Source organism: Crocuta crocuta, unplaced genomic scaffold (assembly GCF_008692635.1).
Source record: "Crocuta crocuta isolate KB4526 unplaced genomic scaffold, BGI_CrCroc_1.0 scaffold30, whole genome shotgun sequence".
NCBI lineage: Eukaryota > Metazoa > Chordata > Mammalia > Carnivora > Hyaenidae > Crocuta > Crocuta crocuta.
This window is the reverse complement of record NW_027528345.1, coordinates 11,063,391-11,085,292: the sequence shown is the minus strand read 5'-3', so window position 1 is coordinate 11,085,292 and position 21,902 is coordinate 11,063,391. Positions and strand designations below refer to the sequence as shown.

Sequence of the window (21,902 nt, the reverse complement as noted above, 5' to 3'; positions counted from 1 at the left end):
AGCACAGGTCATGATCTTGCGGTTCGTGGGTTTGAGCCCTGGATTGAGCTCTGTGCTGACACCTCAGAGCCTGGAGCCTGCCTCGAATTCTGTGTCTCCCTCTCTCTCTCCCCCTTGCCTGCTCACATTCTCTCTCTCAAAAATAAATAAACATTAAAAACATTAAAAAAAAAAAAAAAAAGGAGGAGAAACTGGAGAGCTTATGCTGATGTCCTATCACCCTTAGTAAATTGTTCAGAACTGCTCCAGGCTTAATGCTGTGTCCCTTCAAAATTCCTGTGTTGCATGTAATCTACCCAAATCCCCAGTGTGATGGTATCAGGAGCCGGGGCCTCCTCCCATGTGAGAATACAGTAAGGACGGCCACCTATCAACCAAAACTCCTTCACCAGAATCTGCTGGTGCTTGATCGTGGATTTCCCAGGCCCCAGAACTGTGAGAAGTACATTTCTGTTATTTATATGCCATTCAGTCTATGGTATTCTGTGACAGTGGCCCAAATGGACTAAGACAATAATCATCTCCCCTTGAACATTTTAAAGCCACATTCTAATCCAAGAAATCTTATCCCCGTAGACACTCACTCTATAGATATGTAATCTCTTCCTCATTTTGATTTCTCTCTCAATTTTAAACACATGTATGTCTTCTCTGATCCTCAACCACACCTCATTACTCCCCTCTATTTTTCTCCTTATAATATTTATAAAAATAAAATTGCCTCTTTAAGTGTTGTTCATCCCTCCACCTTGAATACAATGAACGCTGAATTTTACTGATTTGTCAAATAAGAAGAACACATCCATTGGATTCAAAGACATCTGTGGAAATTAAAGTCTGAACCTAGAATTCTTCATATCTATGTACCCATATGAATGTCAGAGTATTAGCAGAGTTAAAATTATGGAATTATCTCCAGATTTCAATTAAGTTTTGCCCTGGGTACTAATATATTACATAGCTTTAGTGTTCTTTAAAATGAACCACTCCCCCCAGCAGACCACCTTCCAGTGGTTAACAGAACAAAGTACCTTTCCAGACTCTGAGAGGAGCAAACTCTGAGGGGCACCCCTTTCCACAAGACGAACCCTGTAGAAGAATAATATTTCATTTACAAATTATTTATTATATATGTATGTACCTTTAAGAAAACGGCTGCACCACATCTGCTACAGCTTGTACCCGACATACTGCCCTCCCGAGACCTCTACTTTGTCTCTCCTCCTTATGCGAGAACAGTTTCTCAAACTCGGTACTAACATTTTGGGTCAGAGAATGTTCTGTTCTAATTTTTTGTGAGGGGCTATCTTGTGCATTAGAGGATGGTTAGCAATCTCCCAGGCCTCTACCCACTAGATGTCAGTAGCAACCCCCTTGTTGTGACAACCCAAAACGGCTCCATTGTCAAATGTCCTCTGGAGGGCAAAATCTCCCCAGGCTGAGGAGCACTGCGCTGGAGAGATGATCTACCTGCACAGACTGGGTCAGGGCCACGGGGACATCAGTGAGCACAGCCAAAGTCAGTGGGACTTGGGAAAAAGCTGGTAAGCTGATGAGGAAGGCGGCTTTTATTCCCAGGGTTTGGATAAAGTGTTGTTTCAAAAACCCCACTCTGCCTCATTTATCTTGTCTGTTCCATCTTTTATTTTTAAACTCCCAGAGGAAAAGGTCTATCCATTTTAATTTATATCAATGTCACAAAATATTTTTACACAGACAGGAACAAAGTATTACACTTAAATATTAAAGAAGAGCGCAGCAACTGTGATGAAGCTTTCTTCTTACAAACATAAATCTTAATTAGGTGTTAATAAAAACGGATTCCTTCCCTCTTCCCATCCCTTCCTGGAAGATACAAACAAAAGGAATGAGGGAAAGTGCTGGCTTTCCTGAGGCTCAGAATTTTTTATGCTTAGAAGCGCAAACAGAGGGGTACCTGGGTGGCTCAGTCGGCTGGGCATCTGACTCTTGGTTTCAGCTCAGGTCATGATCACACGGTTTGTGAGTTTGAGGCCCGCGTCAGGCTCTGCGCTGACAGCGTGGAACCTGCTTGGGATTCTCTCTCTGATTCTTTTTCTCTCTCTCTCCCTCTCCCCCCACCCCTCTCTCTGTGCCTTTCCCCCACTAGAAATGTTTCTGTCTCTCTCAAAATAAACAAACTTAAAAAAAAAAAAAAAAGCTCAACTAGGGAGTAAGTGTAATAAATGTACTGTACCTGTCATGTCTCAAGGATTTCAGATCTACATACACAGTAGTTGGATCAGGCCCTGAGGTTCCCTACAGAAAAATAAACCAATGTATCGTTCATTTAAAATTTAAATGAATGGTAGTGAATTATATTTCCATATTTCACATTCTCAAATCAAGAAACATAATTTAGCCATTTACATGAAAAACCCTATTTTGAAAGCTCACTCTCTCCTCAACCAGAGGAGGCAGGTTTGCAGTCAACGCCTGAAAGAGACTCGTGGCCTCGTGTTTCTGTCCCTCCCTCCCCTGAGAGAGGAGGCCACGGGCCTGGTCCCAGGGCCTGGAGCAGCCCTGACAGGTTACCAGGCTGAGGAGGAGCCTCATCTGTGGACTCAAGGCAGAGATGAGACAGGCCAGCACCCACGCGACTTTCAAAGCTAACAGTGGCCCGAGCGGACAGCAAATGCCTGCTGGGGCTCCAGGGTGAAATCATCATAAGGCTGCTTGAAAGTCACTTGCCTGTAGTCACAGAAGCCCTGAAAACACCCACCCACGAAGGCCACCTGCCTTCACTCTCACTCCTGTCCAGGCCTATATTTACCATATTAGCCTCCAAGCTAAATAAAATCAGACTTAGTTCTTTTCTGTTCTTTAGCCACCAAGAGTAACATGGCAAAGTTGCCACCTGGCTGAAGGAAAGAATACAGGCTTATTTCTGCTTCCTTGTTTTTTGTTTTTTTGTTTTTTTTTTAAAAAAAGGAGGACACAGAAAAACAGAAGGTAAGATATTAATAAAATTCAAGCGGGACTCAAAAATCTTCTTGATTGATCATCCCGTGCCATGAAACTACTAGAGTAAACGTTTACACTGGTGCTCAACGGCCAAGCAAGGCGCCAAGCGTGTGTACCTAGCAACTCAGCGAGTCTACGGAATGACCCCTGTGAAGAACGGTGCTGCTACCTTCATCCTACAGGTGAGCAAACAAGGCAGGGTGAAATCCAAATGACAAGCTTGCAGTCCCAGAGCAATTAAGTGTAATGGGGCCCATGCCAGGCTGTCTGGCTTTGCAGCCTCGGCCGTGGGGCACCACACACATCTCTATTTGTTATCAAGCAAGATTTCATGATAGTCACCTGTAAACATATCGCTACGTTGACTCTTGATCCAAACGTGGTGCTGACAGCCCGAGGCGACAGACCAATGTCTTTGAAGAGCTTGGAGAAGGACTGCTGGAGAGCAATGCGGGGCCGCTCCTCGGCCACAACCACACACGTGCGGATGCAGGACAGGTTGATTCCTCTGGTCTGTAAGACACCAATGGCACAGGAGCTCAAGTTAGTAGCATCATAGAGAGAACTGAATAGGTAGGGCCATTGCTCTATCTCGTAGGTCAGGGAAACTCAAGGAACTGTGTCTTCTCACACCCAGAAAAAAGACAAAAATTTTTAGAAATGCCAAGGCATTCCACTAAAATCACTACCCACTGGTAAATCTGTTCATTCTCTAGTTCTTTCCGCTTTTATTTAAGAATCTAATGTTCTTCAGCAATTCATTTTTCCACCTCCCCTTTCTATACTTTAGATGTCTCCTTATTTCAAAAGGGAGAGAGGGGACTGAGAGAAAAAGAAACCTAGCACACTAGAGACCAAATCTTCTCTCTCTCTCTCTCTCTCTCTCAATGTTTATTTTTGAGAGAGAGAGAGAGGCAGAGCGCAAGCAAGAGGGGGCAGAGAGAGATGGAGACACAGAATCCCAAGCAGGCTCCAGGCTCTGAGCTGTCAACACAGAGCCCGACACAGGGCTCACACTCATGAATTGTGAAATTGTGACCTGAGCGAAAGTTGGATACTTAACCGCCTGAGCCACCCAGGAGCTCCAAATCTTATCTCTTTTTTTCCTTCTTAGGGCCATAATTCTCTATTAAATAAAAGTCAGGGTTTTCTGACTCTCTCATATGCTGGTCACAGGTGTCATCCCTGGATACAAACATAAATGAGCTGACCCTCATCTCTGGGGCAGTCTCCAATTTCCAATATTCTGAGGTTGCAAATTCTTTTGGAAAAAGTCCTATTGGAGGTCACCTTTACATGAAGTCATTTCCATTCAGCCTCCCAACTCATTTCACCTTCTTCTCCATAAAGGAAGACTAAGATTCAACTTTGAAAGAGTGCATTACGTTAGAAATAAACTTCCTGAGGTTGACAAAATGTTGACTGGCTAGCAAAAAACGGGCAGATATGCCTGTCAACCTCTACTTGGGTATCATCATGCCTGGCCCATTTCTTTAAAACCTCTCTGGACTGGCTACCTGTAGTTGCTTCTTACCTTTAGCACCTCCACTTGGTTTCCAAGCCCTTTGGTGCAGAGCTCCATTACTGAATAGGAGCAAAAAGTGTCCCTTATTTTGTACTGGTTGACAGTGGAGAGCCAGAGGAAAAGGTTGTTTTCTAACTCCATAGGAGGAATTAAGATGGACTGGTGACCTGAATAGACACTGCAATGAAAAAAGGCAAGAGCTGACATTATAAATTTATCCTAGATATCTTGATGTTTTAGAACACCATCCATTCAGCAAATATTTATTGAGTATGAAGGGCAGTGTAGGGTCATATTAGATATAAAGGTTGAAGAGTCAATCTTGTTCCTATCCACCTTGCAAGACACAATAACTAAAATAAAGCAGACATACATGCAGTATATACAGTAACTGAGATGTGAAGATCATAAAATAAAGAGCAAGTCATTCAAATCAGGAAGTGTTCATTGAGTAGGTGTCACTTGAGCTAGGGCTTAAAGAATGAGCAGGAATCTGATAGTGGCTGGAGGAAATGGGGGGGCGGTGATGGTGAAAGCATTCCAGGCAGAGGAACAGCATATGCAAAGGAAAGAAGCATAATGTATATGGTGTGTTTAAAGTCATCAGAGGGGCACCTGAGTGGCTCAGTCGGTTAAGCGTCTGACTTCGGCTCAGGTCATGATCTCACGGTTCGTGGGTTTGGGCCCCATGTCAGGCTCTGTGCTGACTGCCAGCTCAGAGCCTGGAGCTTGCTTCAGATTCTGTATCTCCCTCTCTCTCTGACCCTCCCCTGCTCACATTGTCTCTCTCTCTCTCTCAGAAATAAATAAAACATTAAAAAAATTAAAAATAAAGTCATCAGAAATAGCACCCTGGTATGAAATCCTATAGCCTAGGATGCATGATGGAGTGGTGAGAAGTTTGGGGAGAAGGGTTGGGGCCAAATTGTGAAAGAGTAATAATTATTACATGAAGGAGTTTAGACTTTACCCAGTGTGCAGTCACTGCAGTTTTAAGCTGGGGCAAAATTAGCACCATGGAGAGGGACTGGAGACACAGACACTGATGACAGAGAGACAGTTTTGGAAGTGGGAGCTGATGAGGGCTTGAATCCTGACAGTGCAGCCAGGATAAAAGGAAAGGAATGAGAGAGTCACATATTATGTGTATAATTTACTGCCATGAATCCTCAACTTCTTAAACCTATGTATATATCAGAATCCTGAAGAGCCCAAGAATCCTGTATTTTATAAATACTGGCTGGTACCTCTTGAGATCTAAGTTAGTAAGTCTAGGGAAGGCCCGTTAATTTGCTTTTTTAAAGACCTCAAGGTGATTCTTATGTATGGATAGGTTTAAGAACAGCTGAGCCACAAAGGACATGACACTTCACTCGATGTGAGACATATAGTTGAAGATACAATGCCCACGTTCCTAGTGGGCATTATCTAGGTGCCCCTAAGGTGAATGGTCCCATCCTAACAAAGATGGGGACACACAAGAATGCCAAGTTGCAGGTCTCTGAAGCATGCATGGAGATGTCCGCCCGGGAGGTGAAAATGCAGGGCTAAGGTAAGGTTCCCTGGGAGGAGTGGGGATCTACGATTCCATAAGACACAATCTGCCCAGGACAGGCATGCCACTTTCCAGCCACACGTTGTCATCCAATCTCATTAAATTCCTTCCTACCAAACCTAGGGGGTGCGTTCTGGCTGTCAAAGCATGACATATTTCACCCAAGTATCACCCTTCTACTTGGCTCTGCTTCTACAATGAGGATTACAGGATGGAGCAGAGGGCACGTAATAAGATCACTGACATACAAAAGGCATAAAACTAACAGACAAGAAATAAAAGGGACTATAAACAAAAGTAAATGAACTTCGGAGATCCTATTAGGTGCACCCATTCTGGAATCATCAGCATTTTATTGGAACATTACCAAATTAAGGGAGCAAAGGGAAGGATGAGATGGTAATAGCCCCAAAGACATCCCCACTCATTCCTTCTTTGCTCTTCCATTCCTACCTGCAGAGACACCAGAGTGCAAAGCCAAGTCCACAGTACGGGTCAAGGCAGATGGCGATCTGCCGAGAAGAATACAACTCACACTGGAGCTTGACGGCTCTACAAAGAGCGTTGACTGCAGAGTGGGACATCTGGAAAGTAGGGAACATGGAACAGAATGGAACTGGCATCCCACAGGCAGAAAAAATCTCTAATGAGAGTTTTGAAAAATTTCAATTTCCCCCAAACTCCTCAAAATGACGTATATTTTTCATTGTTTCAAAAAGCCTATCTAAGTCTAGCATATTCGTGTTCATTAGTCAATACTGAGTTCTATGAAATATGAATCTAAGGCTTCATACTGGCTTTAAATGTGACTCTTATGATCCATTAGCTTCTAGGCCAGGTTTAGAACACTTCGTAACACAAATTCCTTGGGATAACTTATTCCGGAAGAGCCAATGCTTTTATTTAAATATAGCAGGGACCTTTGATCCTCCGCCTACTGGTCTCTGGTACAACCAGTTGGCCTCCACATCTGAAGTCTTTGGGGCAGTGGTCATTTCTATTTTTTGCAGCCCTGGCATTTTACCAGCATCCAGAGAGTGAGTGAGTATATTTGGAGTTCTCTACCTTCACTCCTGTAAGCATGCCGGTTGTGGAGACACTAAAATCAAGATATGCCAACATCTCAGGAGTGGGTGGTTTATACAGCTGAGGTAACCTTTTCCTGGGTAAGTCATCTGCAATGAAAAGAAAAAAAAAGCCTAATGTCAATCAGACTGGAACGTGAAACGTTTCACACTGGAACGTGAAAATCAATGCTCTTCAACTGATTTTCTACGGCACTGCTATGGACAGGTGAAGTTTATGGGATGTGCTAAGGCTTCAGCTTCTCGTATTTAACCAAACAGCTCAGGGTGTCACTCCTAGAAGTGGGTGAAGTTGAGGACACCACTGGGTAATATAAACAAGCAAATCTACATCAGGTAAATGTATTTACTAGAAGGCTAGTGAGGGATGATGTAACACAGCAGTAGAAAACATGAACTAAGAAAGCAAATCACTGGTGTTCAAATCCCAGCTCTACCATTTACCAGCAATGTGACTTTGGAGTTATTTAACCTTTGTGTCTGTTTCCTTATCTCTAAAATGGGAATAATACCTACTTTCATAGAAATTGTTAGGAAGTTAATTCACATAAAGCACTTTTAAAACAACTCAAAAAAAGTTAAAGTTCATTATTTATAGATTACTATATACTCTGTTAATCATGGATGCTGTAAAAGTTGTGTTTCTTTTCCCCCCAAGTTAACATGGTAGATTTTGAAGGGTGACCTAGAATTAGGGAATTACTTTTCTTTGCTCATTTATTTATATACCTCTCCCTTCCTCGCAAACCTGTTTTGTACAGCGTTGTCAAAACCAAGGCTGTCAAGGTTATCTCTGGCCCCAACTACACCTCTTTAATGGCTCCTGTGGCTTTCTGGATCAAGAAACAATTGACTGACTTTTAAATCTCTATGTCATCGGGCACCCATCTCTAGTCAAACCAAAGACTTTTATCACCTTCAACCTACTTTTGTATAGGGTAGGGTCACTCATGTTCCTAAAGAAACCTTCCTGTTGTCTGTATCACAGCCCACAGTTCAAGTCTTCCTAAAATGTGCAATAACCACAGGAGATCTTTCCGCATCAGTAACACCAACACAGTCCATTTGTGTTGTATATTATATACAACTGTGCTTATGTCCTTAAGTAACAAATGCAAAAATCTCTAGGTCAGCATCTGGCAAACAATAATCACAAATACATGCCCATCCCTTCATTTAAACCCACATAAGTGTTCCTGGTTCATGAGATGGAGACCATGTGCTACTTACTGAAAACAGGCAGAGGGGAAACTAAAGGGGAAGAGGCTGGGAACGGAGCCAAATCGAATGGGTTTGAATTTTAGTTCTGCTCCTTATTTAACCTCTCTGTACCTAAGTTTTCCTATCTGTAAAATGAGATAAAGCTCACACCTATCTAATAGGGTTGGTATAAGGATAAAATAAAGTGATGTATGTTAGATGACTGGCACATAGCCAGGGCTCAAAAAAAGATGTTATTATTATGATTATATGCGAGGTGTTCTCTGTTATGTCACTTAATCTCTACAACTCCATGAAGTGGTTATCCTGACTCCCACTTGATACAGTTTTGCCCAAGTTAGTGGGGAAACGCAGAGAGTAAGAGTGGTCAGGATTTAAATATTGCTCACTCGACTCCAAAGCCCATTCTCCTCTTCCCCCTACCACCATTCTCCAGATATCGCCATGTCTTCTCCCCACCTGCTTTTTTAGTATGAATACCATCTAAAATTCATGCCCTTCATGGTTTTTAAAGAACTTTCATATTATGTTGCACTGGATATTCTCAATAAATATGTGAGTCAGATAAAGTAGGTGACATTTTAGGAAAGGGTAATCTCATACAAGGTTATATAGAAAGTAAGCCCTGAGGCTTGAACTAGAAGCAGGTCTCCTGACTCTTGGTCCAATGCTGTTTTAACTGCGTCACACCTGGAAGTCAAGGATCAGATCGTCTCAAGACTTTATACGGCCTTACATATGTACAGGGTTACATTCTGCATAAAGACCTAAGCACCATTTGAGGATGCCAAGAGTAAGAGCAAGACACTTCTGTCTCAAGAGCTCATAGCATACTGTGATCTGCGTCTTTGGATCTGTGTTGTAGCATCCAGGCCTTTGGGAATGCAAGTGAACAGGACATGAAGTTTTGCCTCTGTCTCAGCAGGTGGAATGTGTTGCAACCTAAGAACTGTGTGAACATCTTTGGGATCAGAATTTAGGAAATCTCAGGGAGTGAGTGTTCTTGCTCCTTCGACAGCTCTGAGGCAATCTCCCTTTCACCTGTGTCAATGATGGTTGGCCAGGTTTTCACATCCACAGCTGCCGCCGCCTCTCGGGACCTCAGTAACCTCATTAGGGTCTGTGTGGTGAGAATGCAGGCTGCTTTGCTGACCTAGAAAACCAATGACGGAAATCAGCACCAGGAGGCTTAGCCCCCATGTGGCGCCACAGGCTCTCACCACTGCTAAAAGCAACGCACACTGGATTAAAAAGCACACCATACTGGGTGGGACAGTTACTCGTTTTTCAGAGGACACACAATAGTACAATGGATCTTGGTGTTTCCCTTACATTTATCCTTCTGGAAATGTGTAATGCTGAATTGTCTCAGAAGGATGGACTTGTTCACAACAACAGTTATTGTTTACAACAGTGATTCTCAAATACTTCATTGTTATAATAATCTCAGTATGGATCCAAACATCTACTGATTTCATGAAGACTATATAATAAAGTAAAAACATGGATTTTGTATGGCTCAGGGAACGAAGAGGAGCCAGAGGATCATCTCTGCAGGAGTTTGTCTTTGCCGCAGTCTACTGAATGGTGGAATTTACCAGACCTAGAACATATCCCGAAATTGAGGGATGCAGAGATGTCACAGAAATGAAGCTCTCCTTCACACCTACACAAGGAAACGCAAAGTGATCAACTTCCCTATAAACTGCCAACAGAAGGAAACTGCCCTCCCTGCGGCTCTGGCCTACTTTGCAGAATGCAAGGAGGGCATTTTGTGGGTTCTGTAATAAAATCATCTGTGGTGAACATGGGCTTTTATACTGCTCGTTCCAGTTGCTGACAGAGCAGCAGTTCTTAGAGAAACAAATGTTACACAAATTAGAATTCTGTCTCTTTGCTGAAATGTGAATTACAACATAATGCAATACAGATTTATGTTAATTCCTTCAATTCTCACAGCCTCTAGAAACTTCTGTCGTCTCCAGGGCAAGCCCTGGATACCTTTAATACTATACCAAGTGAATTTATATAATTAACCAAAATAAAAATGATCCATATACATTTATGGCATATGAAATTACCCTGTACAGAAAAAATGAGAACATTTTTAAGATTACGGGAGGAAAAAAACAACTTTTATGGAGAATTACTAATGACAGCTTCCTCCTTAACGTTCATAACAACATAATTCTGTACCGCACCAATGACCACTTTCCACATTCCTTCACTGAAATAACGCTAGTCATTTTGGTCAGATAAATGAAGTGATTTTTGGGAGACAGATTTGACTTTCCAACCAAACAACTCTGGAAAATTAGCAATGATCCTTAATTATCAACTCGATTTTATAAGATGAAGACAAGGCACGATACGCTTGGTACTTACATCAACAATCATGCGGACAGTGGGCAACGTGGCAGTAAGGTTCTGAGCGTGAGGAGGCCGGACCGTCACAGGTATGCATCCCGCATACAGGCAGCCATAGAATGCAGCTATCAGCTCGATGCCTGCAAGACAGAGACACTAGGCTGCCCCCTCTCACCGAGAAACTACAAGACAGATCTTCCAAAACCAATTTATGAAATCATGTGCGAGATAGTTTATTCAGATCATAGTTTTCACATAGATAACAGCAGAAGACAGTTTTTAAATCAAGAAGGAATTGAGTGTAAAGAAGGAAGTATATGAAACAATTTCGAACATACAGAGAAGCTAAGAATAATTTAGAAGAAAGGAAGTCAGAAGAAAACTCTTGAAAGACATCTGAGGAAGGTATTTTGATAGCATTATATTTGATATTACTTAGCAGAAGTAACTGCTAAGTGAGTAGTTCCTCTGAGTGAGTAGTTACAGTGAGTGCAACTTTGAGGGAGGCAAAATGGGACTCAATCTGAAGACTGCACTATGAGGACATGCAGAGGGGCCCCTCCTCCGGAAGTACTCTGGTCCATCACCATGTCATTCACTGGTAGATGGAAGACAATCTCACAGGAACTCCAGAGCAGGGATCTGTTATCAGATGACCTTTTAAGAAAGCTTATCATCAGTGTCAATAAAATAGCATAGTAAGAATCCAGAACAGAATGAACTGAGGGACAGAAGAGAAGGGAAGGCCAGATGGATGAGTGGGGTAAGTGACGGAAGAATAAAGAAACGAACAACTCAAATATTTCACCCAACATTTTGAATATTTATCCCAAACTGTTATCAAATAATTCCGAGTCCCTCTTACTGTGAGGACATTATTACGTTAAATTAGAGCACAGAAGATGAAAGCAGCAATAACTGAGGAATACTGACCATCAGGATATAAAGAATTGTTGCAAAGTAAAAAAGAGTTTGCACACAATATTCTTCAGGAACTGGGTGAAATGGTTCCATTCCTAAATGCTCCTGGAAACAGAGCACTTCTTTTGAGGGTTTCCAAAAGTCAGAAAGTCTTCATGTATTCATTTGATATTTACCATAGCGCCAGGAAGTAGGCTAGACAGTGGAAGTACAACAGCAAACACAGCAGACGCAGGCCCAGCAGAGCCCCGGCGCTGCACAGCTCCACCGGGGGAGGCTTGGTTCTTACGTTGGCCTAGGTGCCTGGGACCCCTGGAGCTGGGAAGTGCACAAGCCTGTGTGGGAACAGATGGCGGCCCTGCCTTCCTGCTTTTTACACTTTGTAGTAGTCTGGTAATGGAGCTTAAGTCTAGTTTACCAACCCAACACCTACCAGGTGGATAGAGCAACACCACGTTGTCTCCTGCATTGAGATGCCCCTTATCACCAAGAACGGATGCAATCCTCTCTGCTCGCTTATGAAGCTGAAGGCAACTGGCTGTGCACACTGTAGTGCCCTTTAAACAGAAGAAAGTGGAAGTGGGTCAAAACTCAGGAAACAAAACAGTGACAAGCACAGGCAATTCAACACTATATCAGAAAGCCTGGTGCCTTGGCAGGTTCTCTGTAGCAAGTTATCAATTCTAATGAAAATTCTCTCAGTATCCAGAGACGTGTGGTATTTTTTCTTTTTCAATGCTTGAAGGTACTTAGGGAGTATCAGCATTAGCTTAATTCAAACATATTATTTATAGTCTTTCTTGTTTAAGGGAGCTTCAAAAATACATAGGAAAAAATTAAAAATAGAACCATCCTATGACCCGGCAATTGCACTACCAAGTATTTATTTAAGGGATACAAGCATGCTGTTTCAAAAGGACACATGCATCCCAATGTTCATAGTAGCACTATTGACAAAAGCAAAAGTATGGAAAGAGTCCAAATGTCCATCAACAGATGAATGGATAAAGAAGATGTGGTATATATATACAATGGAGTATTACTCGGCAATCAAAAGAATGATATCTTGCCATTTGCAACTACATGAATGGAACTAGAGAGTATTATGCTAAGAGAAATTAGTCAGAGAAAGACAAATATCATGTAACTTCACTCATATGAGGACTTCAAGATACAAAACAGATGAACATAAGGGAAGGGAAGCAAAAATAATATAAAAACAGGGAGGGGGACAAAACACAAGGGTCTCTTAAATATGCAGAACAAATAGAGGGTTACTGGTTGGGTTGTAGGAGGGGGGATGGGCTAAATGAGTAAGGGGCATTAAGGAATCTACTCCTGAAATCAGCGTTGCACTATATGCTAACTAACTTGGATGTAAATTAAAAAATACATAGCAATTTTTTATTTGAATGAGGAAATAAGAGTAGAGGGAAAATAAAGGACATAAAAGCAGAATGAGGGCAGGAGTGGGGTCAGGGCAATAAATGCTGGCCACATGCCCAATGTGCATTCGCTGTGCATGGCACAAACTTGGCTCTGAGTTTTCTAACAGCGAAGATGTTTACAAGGCAGGAACAATGAATCAGAGTCTACTAGCTATAATAAAGATGAGCAGATTAGAAGATGGCCAGCTATTCCTGATGCTGAGAATAATTTCTCCTGCAAGTCTTCACCGATACCTTAGCGTCAACTCAACTTCCACCGAGCTGGGCTTTGGGAACCCCTTATATGTGTAAAATAAGACACAAATATGAAAATGCACAAAATATGAATGTACAGCTGAATGGAAGATTACAAAGCAAGCCTCTGTGTGAGGACCAGAGTGGCACGGAAAAGATCACTGCCAGCAGTGCAAAAGCACCCCCGAGGAACTCCCTGGTCTAGTCCTTTCTTTCCTTCCATATGTAACCACTGCTTTGACTTTTTAATCTTAATCACTGATTTCTTCATAGTGAAGAAATCACTATGAAGAACCTCTCTTCATAGTGTTACCCATAGTGTTACTACCCAAGAAACATTTGATTTTATATAAAGGTAACTGTGCTGCATATACTTTTCTGTTTTGTTTCTGTCTCAAGATTATCTTGAGTCATCTATGCTGCAAGGCATGGTGTAGCTCACTCGTTTTTGTTGCTGTGTGGCATTTAACTGTATAAACATACGACAATTTATTCATTCATTCTGCTGCTGATGGATAATATCATTCTCATACATGTATCCTCAGGCATAAATATATGAGTTTTGGTAGGGTGCAGACCTAGAAATGGAATTGCAGGGTCACTGAGTATGCTTATCTTCAGCTTCACTAAATAAAACTAAATTATTCTCTGCCTATTTTGCTAATAGCACCCTATCTTAATTATCGTAGCTTTATAAGCCAAAAAGTCTCACAAGAAAAACAAGTTTTACTGAGCTATTTATTTTAAAAATAACTTTTAAATTTCATTAATATGAGGGGCGCCTGTGTGACTCAGTAGACTGAGCGTCCAACCAGATCAGGTCATGATCTCACATCTTGTGAGTTCGAGCCTCACATAGGGCTCTGTGCCGACAGCTCAGAGCCTGGAGCCTGCTTCAGATTCTGTGTCTCTCTTGCCCTTCCCCTGCTTGCGCTCTGTCTCTCTCTCTCAAAAATAAATAAACAGTAGAAAAAACTTTTTTAAAAAAATTTCATTAATATAAAATAGTACATGTTCAATATAGACCATCTGGAAAATACAGACAAGTAAAATATAAGTCAGATGTAACCGCTACTAACATTTTGGTGTATATACTTCCTGGTTTTTAAAAAATGAAGAGATATTATATATAAATTCACATGCAGCCTTAACAAAAAAATTTACCATATTATACTATCTTCCAGAAACTGTAGAGTGTATTGGTTAAGAAAATGGGCTCAGAAGCCAGTTTGGGTTCAAATGAAGAGCTAATTTCCTAGTCCTACCACTTACCAGCCCTGTGACCTCATGCAAGTTATTTTAAGTCTCTCGGCTTCAGTGTCCTCAACCTCAAAATGAACTATGAAATATACAGCACCCAGAACAGGGTTTTCAGTAGGTTCTTGATTATTTTACTGAAGTTTTTTATAAACTGTTTTTTCCACTTACACATTATGAATATTTTCTGCACAAATATTCTTCTATAACAGTATTTTGAATAGCTGCATAGTATTTCATGCCATAATTTTATATGCTAGAATTTTGGACATTAAGGTTTTAATAGTACAATGGATATCCCTTTGGCTAAAGTCAGGGTTAAATTCTTAAAGGCCATTTCTTACATCTTACAATATTCTTCTTTTTGGTCCCTGGTACAGAAGGAAACTAAACCTTCAATGAAAACAGCTTTCTGGGCATGAGGAAGCAATGTGATATGGTTATGAAACTTTCTGACAGTCTGGGCTAATCCAAGGTAAAATATTAGAATATGCGGAAGAATAAATGGACTAAATTATATCATTTCTCTAAGCAAGAAACAAATTTAAACTTATGCTTTCTAACAAATACCGGGGGTACAGATTTCCAAGGCTACAGCCTTACCTGTAGCCCAGCGTTGAAGTGGAGTGGGGGGCTGGGCAGGATTGACATCTTCCTACCAAAATGAGGACCCTAAGGAATCCATGTGACTGGAGGGAAACCCACTTCACACAGAGGCAGAGCAAGCAAGTCCCAAAGTTTTCTGTCATAGAGCAATGGTTCTTATGATTTTTCACTAAGATGCACAGCATACTCCCCCTTATTAAGTCCTATCACCACATAATCTCTGTACAAACTGTATAAAATATATCAGAATCTAGGGAGGCCTGGGCAGAAGGGGGCAATTCCCCAGGGGGTTTCAATAGGCCCTCCAGTCTTCCCCCTGATGGTGGGACATGTTATATGCCATGGTCACAGTAATTTCAGCCTTTGATTCAGCCATAAAACGAATATCAGCATCTTCCCACAGAATGTATGACTTAAAAATATAATATTCTGATGAACCATCCGTTAGAAAGTAGGAATTAAATGTACTTTTGAATAACTGTCAACTTTTTGTTTTCTGTTAGCAATAAATCATTTAAATACATTTGTAAACATAACCTGGTTTTAGAAAATGTTTCTCTAAAGTCATTTTCTTCCTGGTGGAAGTCAAAAATTAAAAGTCAAACTGGATAAAAGATGGCATGACACAGTGCATCCTATATATCTGCAGATCAGCTGCACTGCTGGCCCAAATGTTGCTACTGGAACTGAACAAAGGTGACTTGACTGTAACACAGGGAGAGCCAGCATTAAATAACACTGCAGGAGGTCTCATTTCAACCTCGAAGTGACTGCACAATTTATCCTCATATGTCAAAACAAGGAGAAAGCAGTAACTCCTTCCTGAGAGTTGACAATAGAAATTTTTTAAAAAAATTTTTAATGTTTTATTTATTCCTGAGAGAGACAGCGTGAGCAAGAGAGGGTCAGAGAGAAAAGGAGACAGAATCTGAAACAGGCTCCAGGCTCTGAGCTAGCCAGTAGCACAGAGCCCAACGTGCGGTCGAACCCACGCACTGTGAGATCATGACCTGAGCCGAAGTTGGACGCCCAACGGACTGAGTCACCCAGGTGCCACAACAATAGAAATTTTCTGATGAAAGAGATCACGAGTGCCTCAGATCCTCCCACGATATTCATCTGATTAAATATGTGACTGAAATTTTAATACCTTGGCATTTAACAGCATGAAGAGCACATGGTCGGGGGTTGCCTGGGCTCGCCACTGTAAAATCTCAGCCAGAAATTGGTGCTGAAGTTGTAAAACAGAAAAAAGAATCAGGGTCAGTAATTCTGTAAAAGCTGGATAATGCATCTTCCGTCTACCACCTGAAGTAGAAGTTCTGTCCTTGACTTGTTTATAAAAATCAACACATCTGAACCCTTACCTTCCTCACTAAGTCATTCTCTTCAATTTGCCCAAGATCCCTTCCTGCAGCTTGTGCTATGCGTTTTCCAGCAACCAGATTCCCAACCATCACAGAAGCAGGGCCTACACCTGTAAGTAAAGGCGAAAATTAACTCTCTGGAGATGGTAATTCAAATTACAACGTCCTGAAGTATCTCTAGACTCACCCAAACTAGTTCAAATGTTCACTCAACAATACAGACGGACTGAGCATTCTAGGCACTAGGCATTCTTCTAGGAACACAGTAGCAAACAAAACAAAGAGCTTGTGCTCCAGTGGGGAAAGGCAACCAATAAGTACATACACAAATAAATAGCGTCAGGTAGTAGCAAGTGCTAGAAGAAAACAGAAGCAGAGAAAAGACCAGGATTTGCAGGGTCGGAGGGGAGCAGGTGAGCTCCTGTAACATGGGTCTAAGGGCGTTTTCACTCAGGTGCCAGTTGGTTGCACTGGTTCCTAATGATAGTTTCATCAGCTCCAATCACGGTGTGACCCTAAAAGTGGAATTAACAGTAAGGAATATCTGGTCTGGAAAGAAATCTGCCACCTATGAGAACTGAGAGTGGGTTCTTCAGGAATCTCAGAAGTGCTTTATTTTTTTTAAATTTTTTAACGGTTTATTTATTTCTGAGAGAGAGACAGCGTGAGCAGGGGAGAGTCAGAGAGAGAGGGAGGTATAGAATCTGAAACATGCCCCAGGCTCTGAGCTGGCAGTCAGCATAGAGCCTGACGCGGGGCTTGAACCCACGAACCGTGAGATCATGACCTGAGCCAAAGTCGGACGCTTAACCGACTGAGCCACCCAGGTGCCCCAGAAGTGCTTTATTAAAAGTGAGTAATGACATCCAGATTGTGGGACATTCTGTAAGACAATTGGCCTGAACTCTTCAAAAACCATGTCTTTAAGAGAAAATAAGGCTAGGAGCTTCTAAGTTAAAGGACAGCCAGATGCAACTCATGACCTTGACTGGATACTAAAGTTTACAAAATCAGCTATAATAAACAAGTGAAAAAACTGGATACCGACTGTATATCATTAGATGATAGCATTATATTAAGGTTAAATTTCTGAATAGGATAATGGTATTGTGGCTGATTAGGAAAACTTTAGGAGAATTTTTTTTTTCCTTTGGAGATGACATTACTGAACTATTTAGGGGTGTGGTGTCACGATATCTGCAATTTATTTTCAAGGAGTTCATAAAACAATGCTAACAACTGGTGACGCCAGGAGGGTGTATATAGGTGCTCACTATGGTATTCTTTCAACCTGTTCATAGGTTTGACATTTCCAAATAAAAAGACAGAACTAACTCTCTCCAACAAAAAGCCGCTAGGATGCTGTATGCCTTTCTTGATGGTCACTTGAAGACTGTACTGTATTAAACTAGGCAGACGGCTAAAAGATAATAAAACTTATTACTAGCTAAGTTTTGAATAATGCTAATGCTACATATGAGTTAATATTAAATAGCTTTTATTGCCAAAATCTGTTGATCCCAGTGGACTGAAACAGCTGGAACAAAATCACTGAAATCATACTCTAAATATCTGGGGACGTTTGGATAAAGGATGTCAGGGAATTCTCTGTACTGTCTGGCAACTTTAAGTGTGAAATTATTTCAAAATGAAAAGTTAAACTTTTTTTTCAAATTAAATTAAAACCTCAAGAAGCATAAAGTACTCCAACACTGTGCTGAACAATTTTAGTCTACGAAGTGTCTACTGCAATTTTCAGCAGAACTCCTTCCTAAGAAACTGTTTAACAAGTTACAGATAGATCATATTGAAGAGAGTCTTTTATATAGGCAGGGACTCACAGTATATCTGACTGTGTTAGCTACCCAATCCCGAAATTAGACTATAAAATGTATAAAGGTGTGCCTTTGTTTAAAAATTTTTAAATGTTCACTTATTTTTGAGAGAGAGAGAGAGAGAGAGCAGCGAGCGCGCAAGCTGGGGAGGGGATGAGAGAGAGGGAGACACAGAATCTGAAGCAGGCTCCAAGCTCTGAGCTGTCAGCACAGAGCTCCCAATGTGGGGCTCAAACTCATGAACTGTGAAATCATTACCTGAGCTGAAGTCAGAAGCTTAACCTACTGAGCCACCCAGGTACCCCAAGGTGTGACTTTTTAAAAGTGAATTTTTCAGGGGCGCCTGGGTGGCTTAGTCGGTTAAGCGTCCGACTTTGGCTTAGGTCATGATCTCACGGTTCGTGGGTTCGAGCCCCGCGTCGGGCTCTGTGCTGACTGCCAGCTCAGAGCCTGGAGCCTGTTTCAGTCTGTGACTCCCTCTCTCTCTGACCCTCCCCTGCTCACGCTGTCTCTCTCTCTCTCCTAGAAATAATAAATAAATAAAACATTTTTTAAAAAAAGTGAATTTTTCAGGGTAGTTTAAAACAACAAAAATAATTCGGCAGCAATTTCTTGAGGTCATTCTGCATGCATTTCTTAAGTCAAGGATCACAGAGAGTGAAAAATAACTGACAGCAGTAACATCTGGAAGGCTAATTGCTGACACCCTGCCATACCTGTAAATACACCTTCTTATATTTTCCACAAAATGATGTAAATTTCCTGTGGCAAAACTGTTAGTCATCAATCCCAATATCTATTCTCCTCTTCTTCCTTAGTAACAGACCCCCCCCCCCCAGTTTTAAGCCAGATAAGTAAATGCCTAGAATTAAGACTACATTCTTTAGTGTAGGAGACTAATATGTAAGAGGAGATAATATGTGCAATTTCTAGAAAATACGTTTAAAGGGAAGGGTATTCCCTTGTCTTTTTTTCCCTCCACTTAGCTGGAACACAGGAATGATGGCTGGAGGTCAGGGGGCCTAAGTGGGCCCTGAGGTGATATGTTGTGTTGGCTGTGGCAGATTATTTTCTTATAATCCTTCTTTTCCTTCCTGTTGCTGCTGTGATTACATGACAGGAGTACACCTCTCTGCTCCACTGACTTTGGACATGGTCTGACTTGTTTTGGACACCGACATATCAGGAGAAATGACACAAATAGAAGCTTTAAATATGCTTGTGTCGTCTGGCTTGCCTTCTTGCTTTTGCCATCTGCCTGGAGAAAAAAATGGCCCAGTAGCTTCTGGTCCCATGATGAGGAGACACATGGCACAGTTCTGCACCCAACCTATAACTAGAATCAAGCCAAACCCAGCTGATCCCAGCCAAGCTCAGCAGAGCCATGAGTGAAAAATACGTGCTTCTTTTAAGCTACTGAACTTTAGAGTTATTTGTTATGCAGCAGATCTAGAACAACAGTTGACTGATACAATTGCCAGAGCAAAAAGATGAGATGCTGGAATCACGATGACTGAGGCATAAGTCCCAGACTGCCTAGCTCTGGATTTCTTTTACTCGAGAAGGAAAAATTTACTTCCTGTTTTTTTAAAGCAGCTGTTAGGTTTTTCTGAAATTTGCAGCCTGAATTGGTCCTAACATATTACCATTCTTCACCCAATATCTCCAACCAACAGCTCACTGAGGCTCTTGTCACTAGGCTGCCTTAACACCTTCGCCATCTTCCTTCTCCTTTCCTCTCTTACCTCACTCCTATTCAACTCCACTTTCCTGTATTTTTAAATCCCAACCTCTCATGTTATCCACACATTATCTCCACCTCATCTATGCCATGATTTTCAAACTGCTTTGGTTCAACCCATATGCATCCCACTGAGATCTCAGCAGGCAATCACAACAGACAGCAAAACTACAGGATCCAAACCTAAGTGCTTTCATTACAAGGCAGATGCCATGCCTATGGGGGCTTAGGAATAAATTTCTTCTGTAGATTTTATCATTTAATAAAGTTGATTGAAATCTGGCTAGCAAAAGCAATGTTTTAACCATCTACTATGTCTCTAGGTAGCAGCTTTTAAGCATCTACTATGACATGAAAATTTTGTTAAAAGAATCCAAGAATAAATGCTCTTTAAATTTTGACAGGGGCACTGGGGTGGCTCAGTCGGTTGTGCGTCCACCTTCGGCTCAGGTCATGATCTCATGCTTTGTGAGTTCGAGCCCCCAGTTGGGCTGTGTGTTGACAGCTCAGAGATTGGAGCCTGCTTCAGACTCTGTGTGTGTCTCTCTCTCTGCCCGTCCCCTGCACATGCTCTGTTTCTCTCTCTCAAAAATAAACATTAAAAAATATTAAAAAATAGGATTTGACTATTAAGAGTATACTTATTGTTATGAACACTAAGTAATGTATAGAATTGATGCATCATTATATTGTACACTTCAAACTAATACTATGTTAATTGTATTTCAAATAAAAAATTATTTAACACATTAAAAACTACTTTAAAAAATAAAATGGGCTTTTACTCTTCTGACAAATGTATGCAGAACTTCAGTAAACCAGGATGGGAGATGGAGGAGCTGTGTTCTGTGAATCTGGAAGACACTTGGGAAGACAATATGAAGCCACTTCCTATACATTTCTTGATGAGTTACATCCAGACTTGTCGATTTTGACTGCCCCTTCAGAATATCAGCCTCTACACACCCTTATTTCCACAAGCAGAAACTGGTAAATGTCATATATACTTTAGCTCTATACTTAATGGTTACTAAGATAAGGCTAGCTGATAAGTTGACAATCATATCTAGATAAACGGCTGTGATATCACCTTCAGCCACCAGATGACTGAAGTAACTATTGTAGAGCAGAATATATTAACATTTTAATAATGTTAGAATCATCTAGAATAAAAATGTTCTAGAAAGTAAGAGGCTTATGTTATATTTTATTACTGTACATCATGTTTACCTTTCAGCAAAAGCTGTCTTACAGAAATATGATTAATTACCCTTCCATTCCTAAACTCCGCATTACCTTCTCTCTTCTCAACACATCTGGAGGCCAACATGCTGATGTACACTCTGTTCTATGTGGGCATGCACGTGCAAGGGGGTGAGTGGGTGGTGGCGGCAGATTGTGTAAAGGCCGCATTTTGGCTCTCAGGTGTTTTCAGGCATTCAGGAAACTAGGATCCTTTCATTAACTTCTCCATTAAAATAAAATAGCATCAAAAAAATGTAATGATTTCATGTTGGGTTGAACAGGTATTTCAACATGACTGACCATCAATCAATTACTCCTTCCTTTAGCCTCCTACTCTACCCTTTAACCTCAGAAATTAGGCAAAAAGGTGAAACGGACTATTTGGGTTTTTTCTTCTCGTGTCCATATAGCAATTCACACATACTTACCCATATCTTGAATTCACAGGAATATGGCAAATGCAAAATACATTATTTATCTTGTGCTTACAATTCAGAAAATTTCAAAATTAAG

At 41.2% G+C, this 21,902-nt stretch overlaps 1 protein-coding gene across 1 annotated transcript in view; it reads right to left on the bottom strand.

Annotated features, from left to right (window-relative positions):
• The window catches only part of DIP2B (disco interacting protein 2 homolog B), a 122,607-nt gene that overhangs the window by 10,642 nt on the left and 90,063 nt on the right, over window positions 1-21,902 (bottom strand). Inside the window, exons 24-34 of the mRNA XM_077753673.1 lie at window positions 16,569-16,678; window positions 16,352-16,432; window positions 12,090-12,213; window positions 10,754-10,875; window positions 9,410-9,521; window positions 7,128-7,237; window positions 6,516-6,646; window positions 4,517-4,685; window positions 3,325-3,495; window positions 2,216-2,277; window positions 1,032-1,089 (exon numbers count right to left, since the gene is read on the bottom strand). Coding sequence (XP_077609799.1) covers window positions 1,032-1,089; window positions 2,216-2,277; window positions 3,325-3,495; window positions 4,517-4,685; window positions 6,516-6,646; window positions 7,128-7,237; window positions 9,410-9,521; window positions 10,754-10,875; window positions 12,090-12,213; window positions 16,352-16,432; window positions 16,569-16,678 — 1,250 coding nt within the window. The remainder of the gene's footprint in view (window positions 1-1,031; window positions 1,090-2,215; window positions 2,278-3,324; window positions 3,496-4,516; window positions 4,686-6,515; window positions 6,647-7,127; window positions 7,238-9,409; window positions 9,522-10,753; window positions 10,876-12,089; window positions 12,214-16,351; window positions 16,433-16,568; window positions 16,679-21,902) is intronic.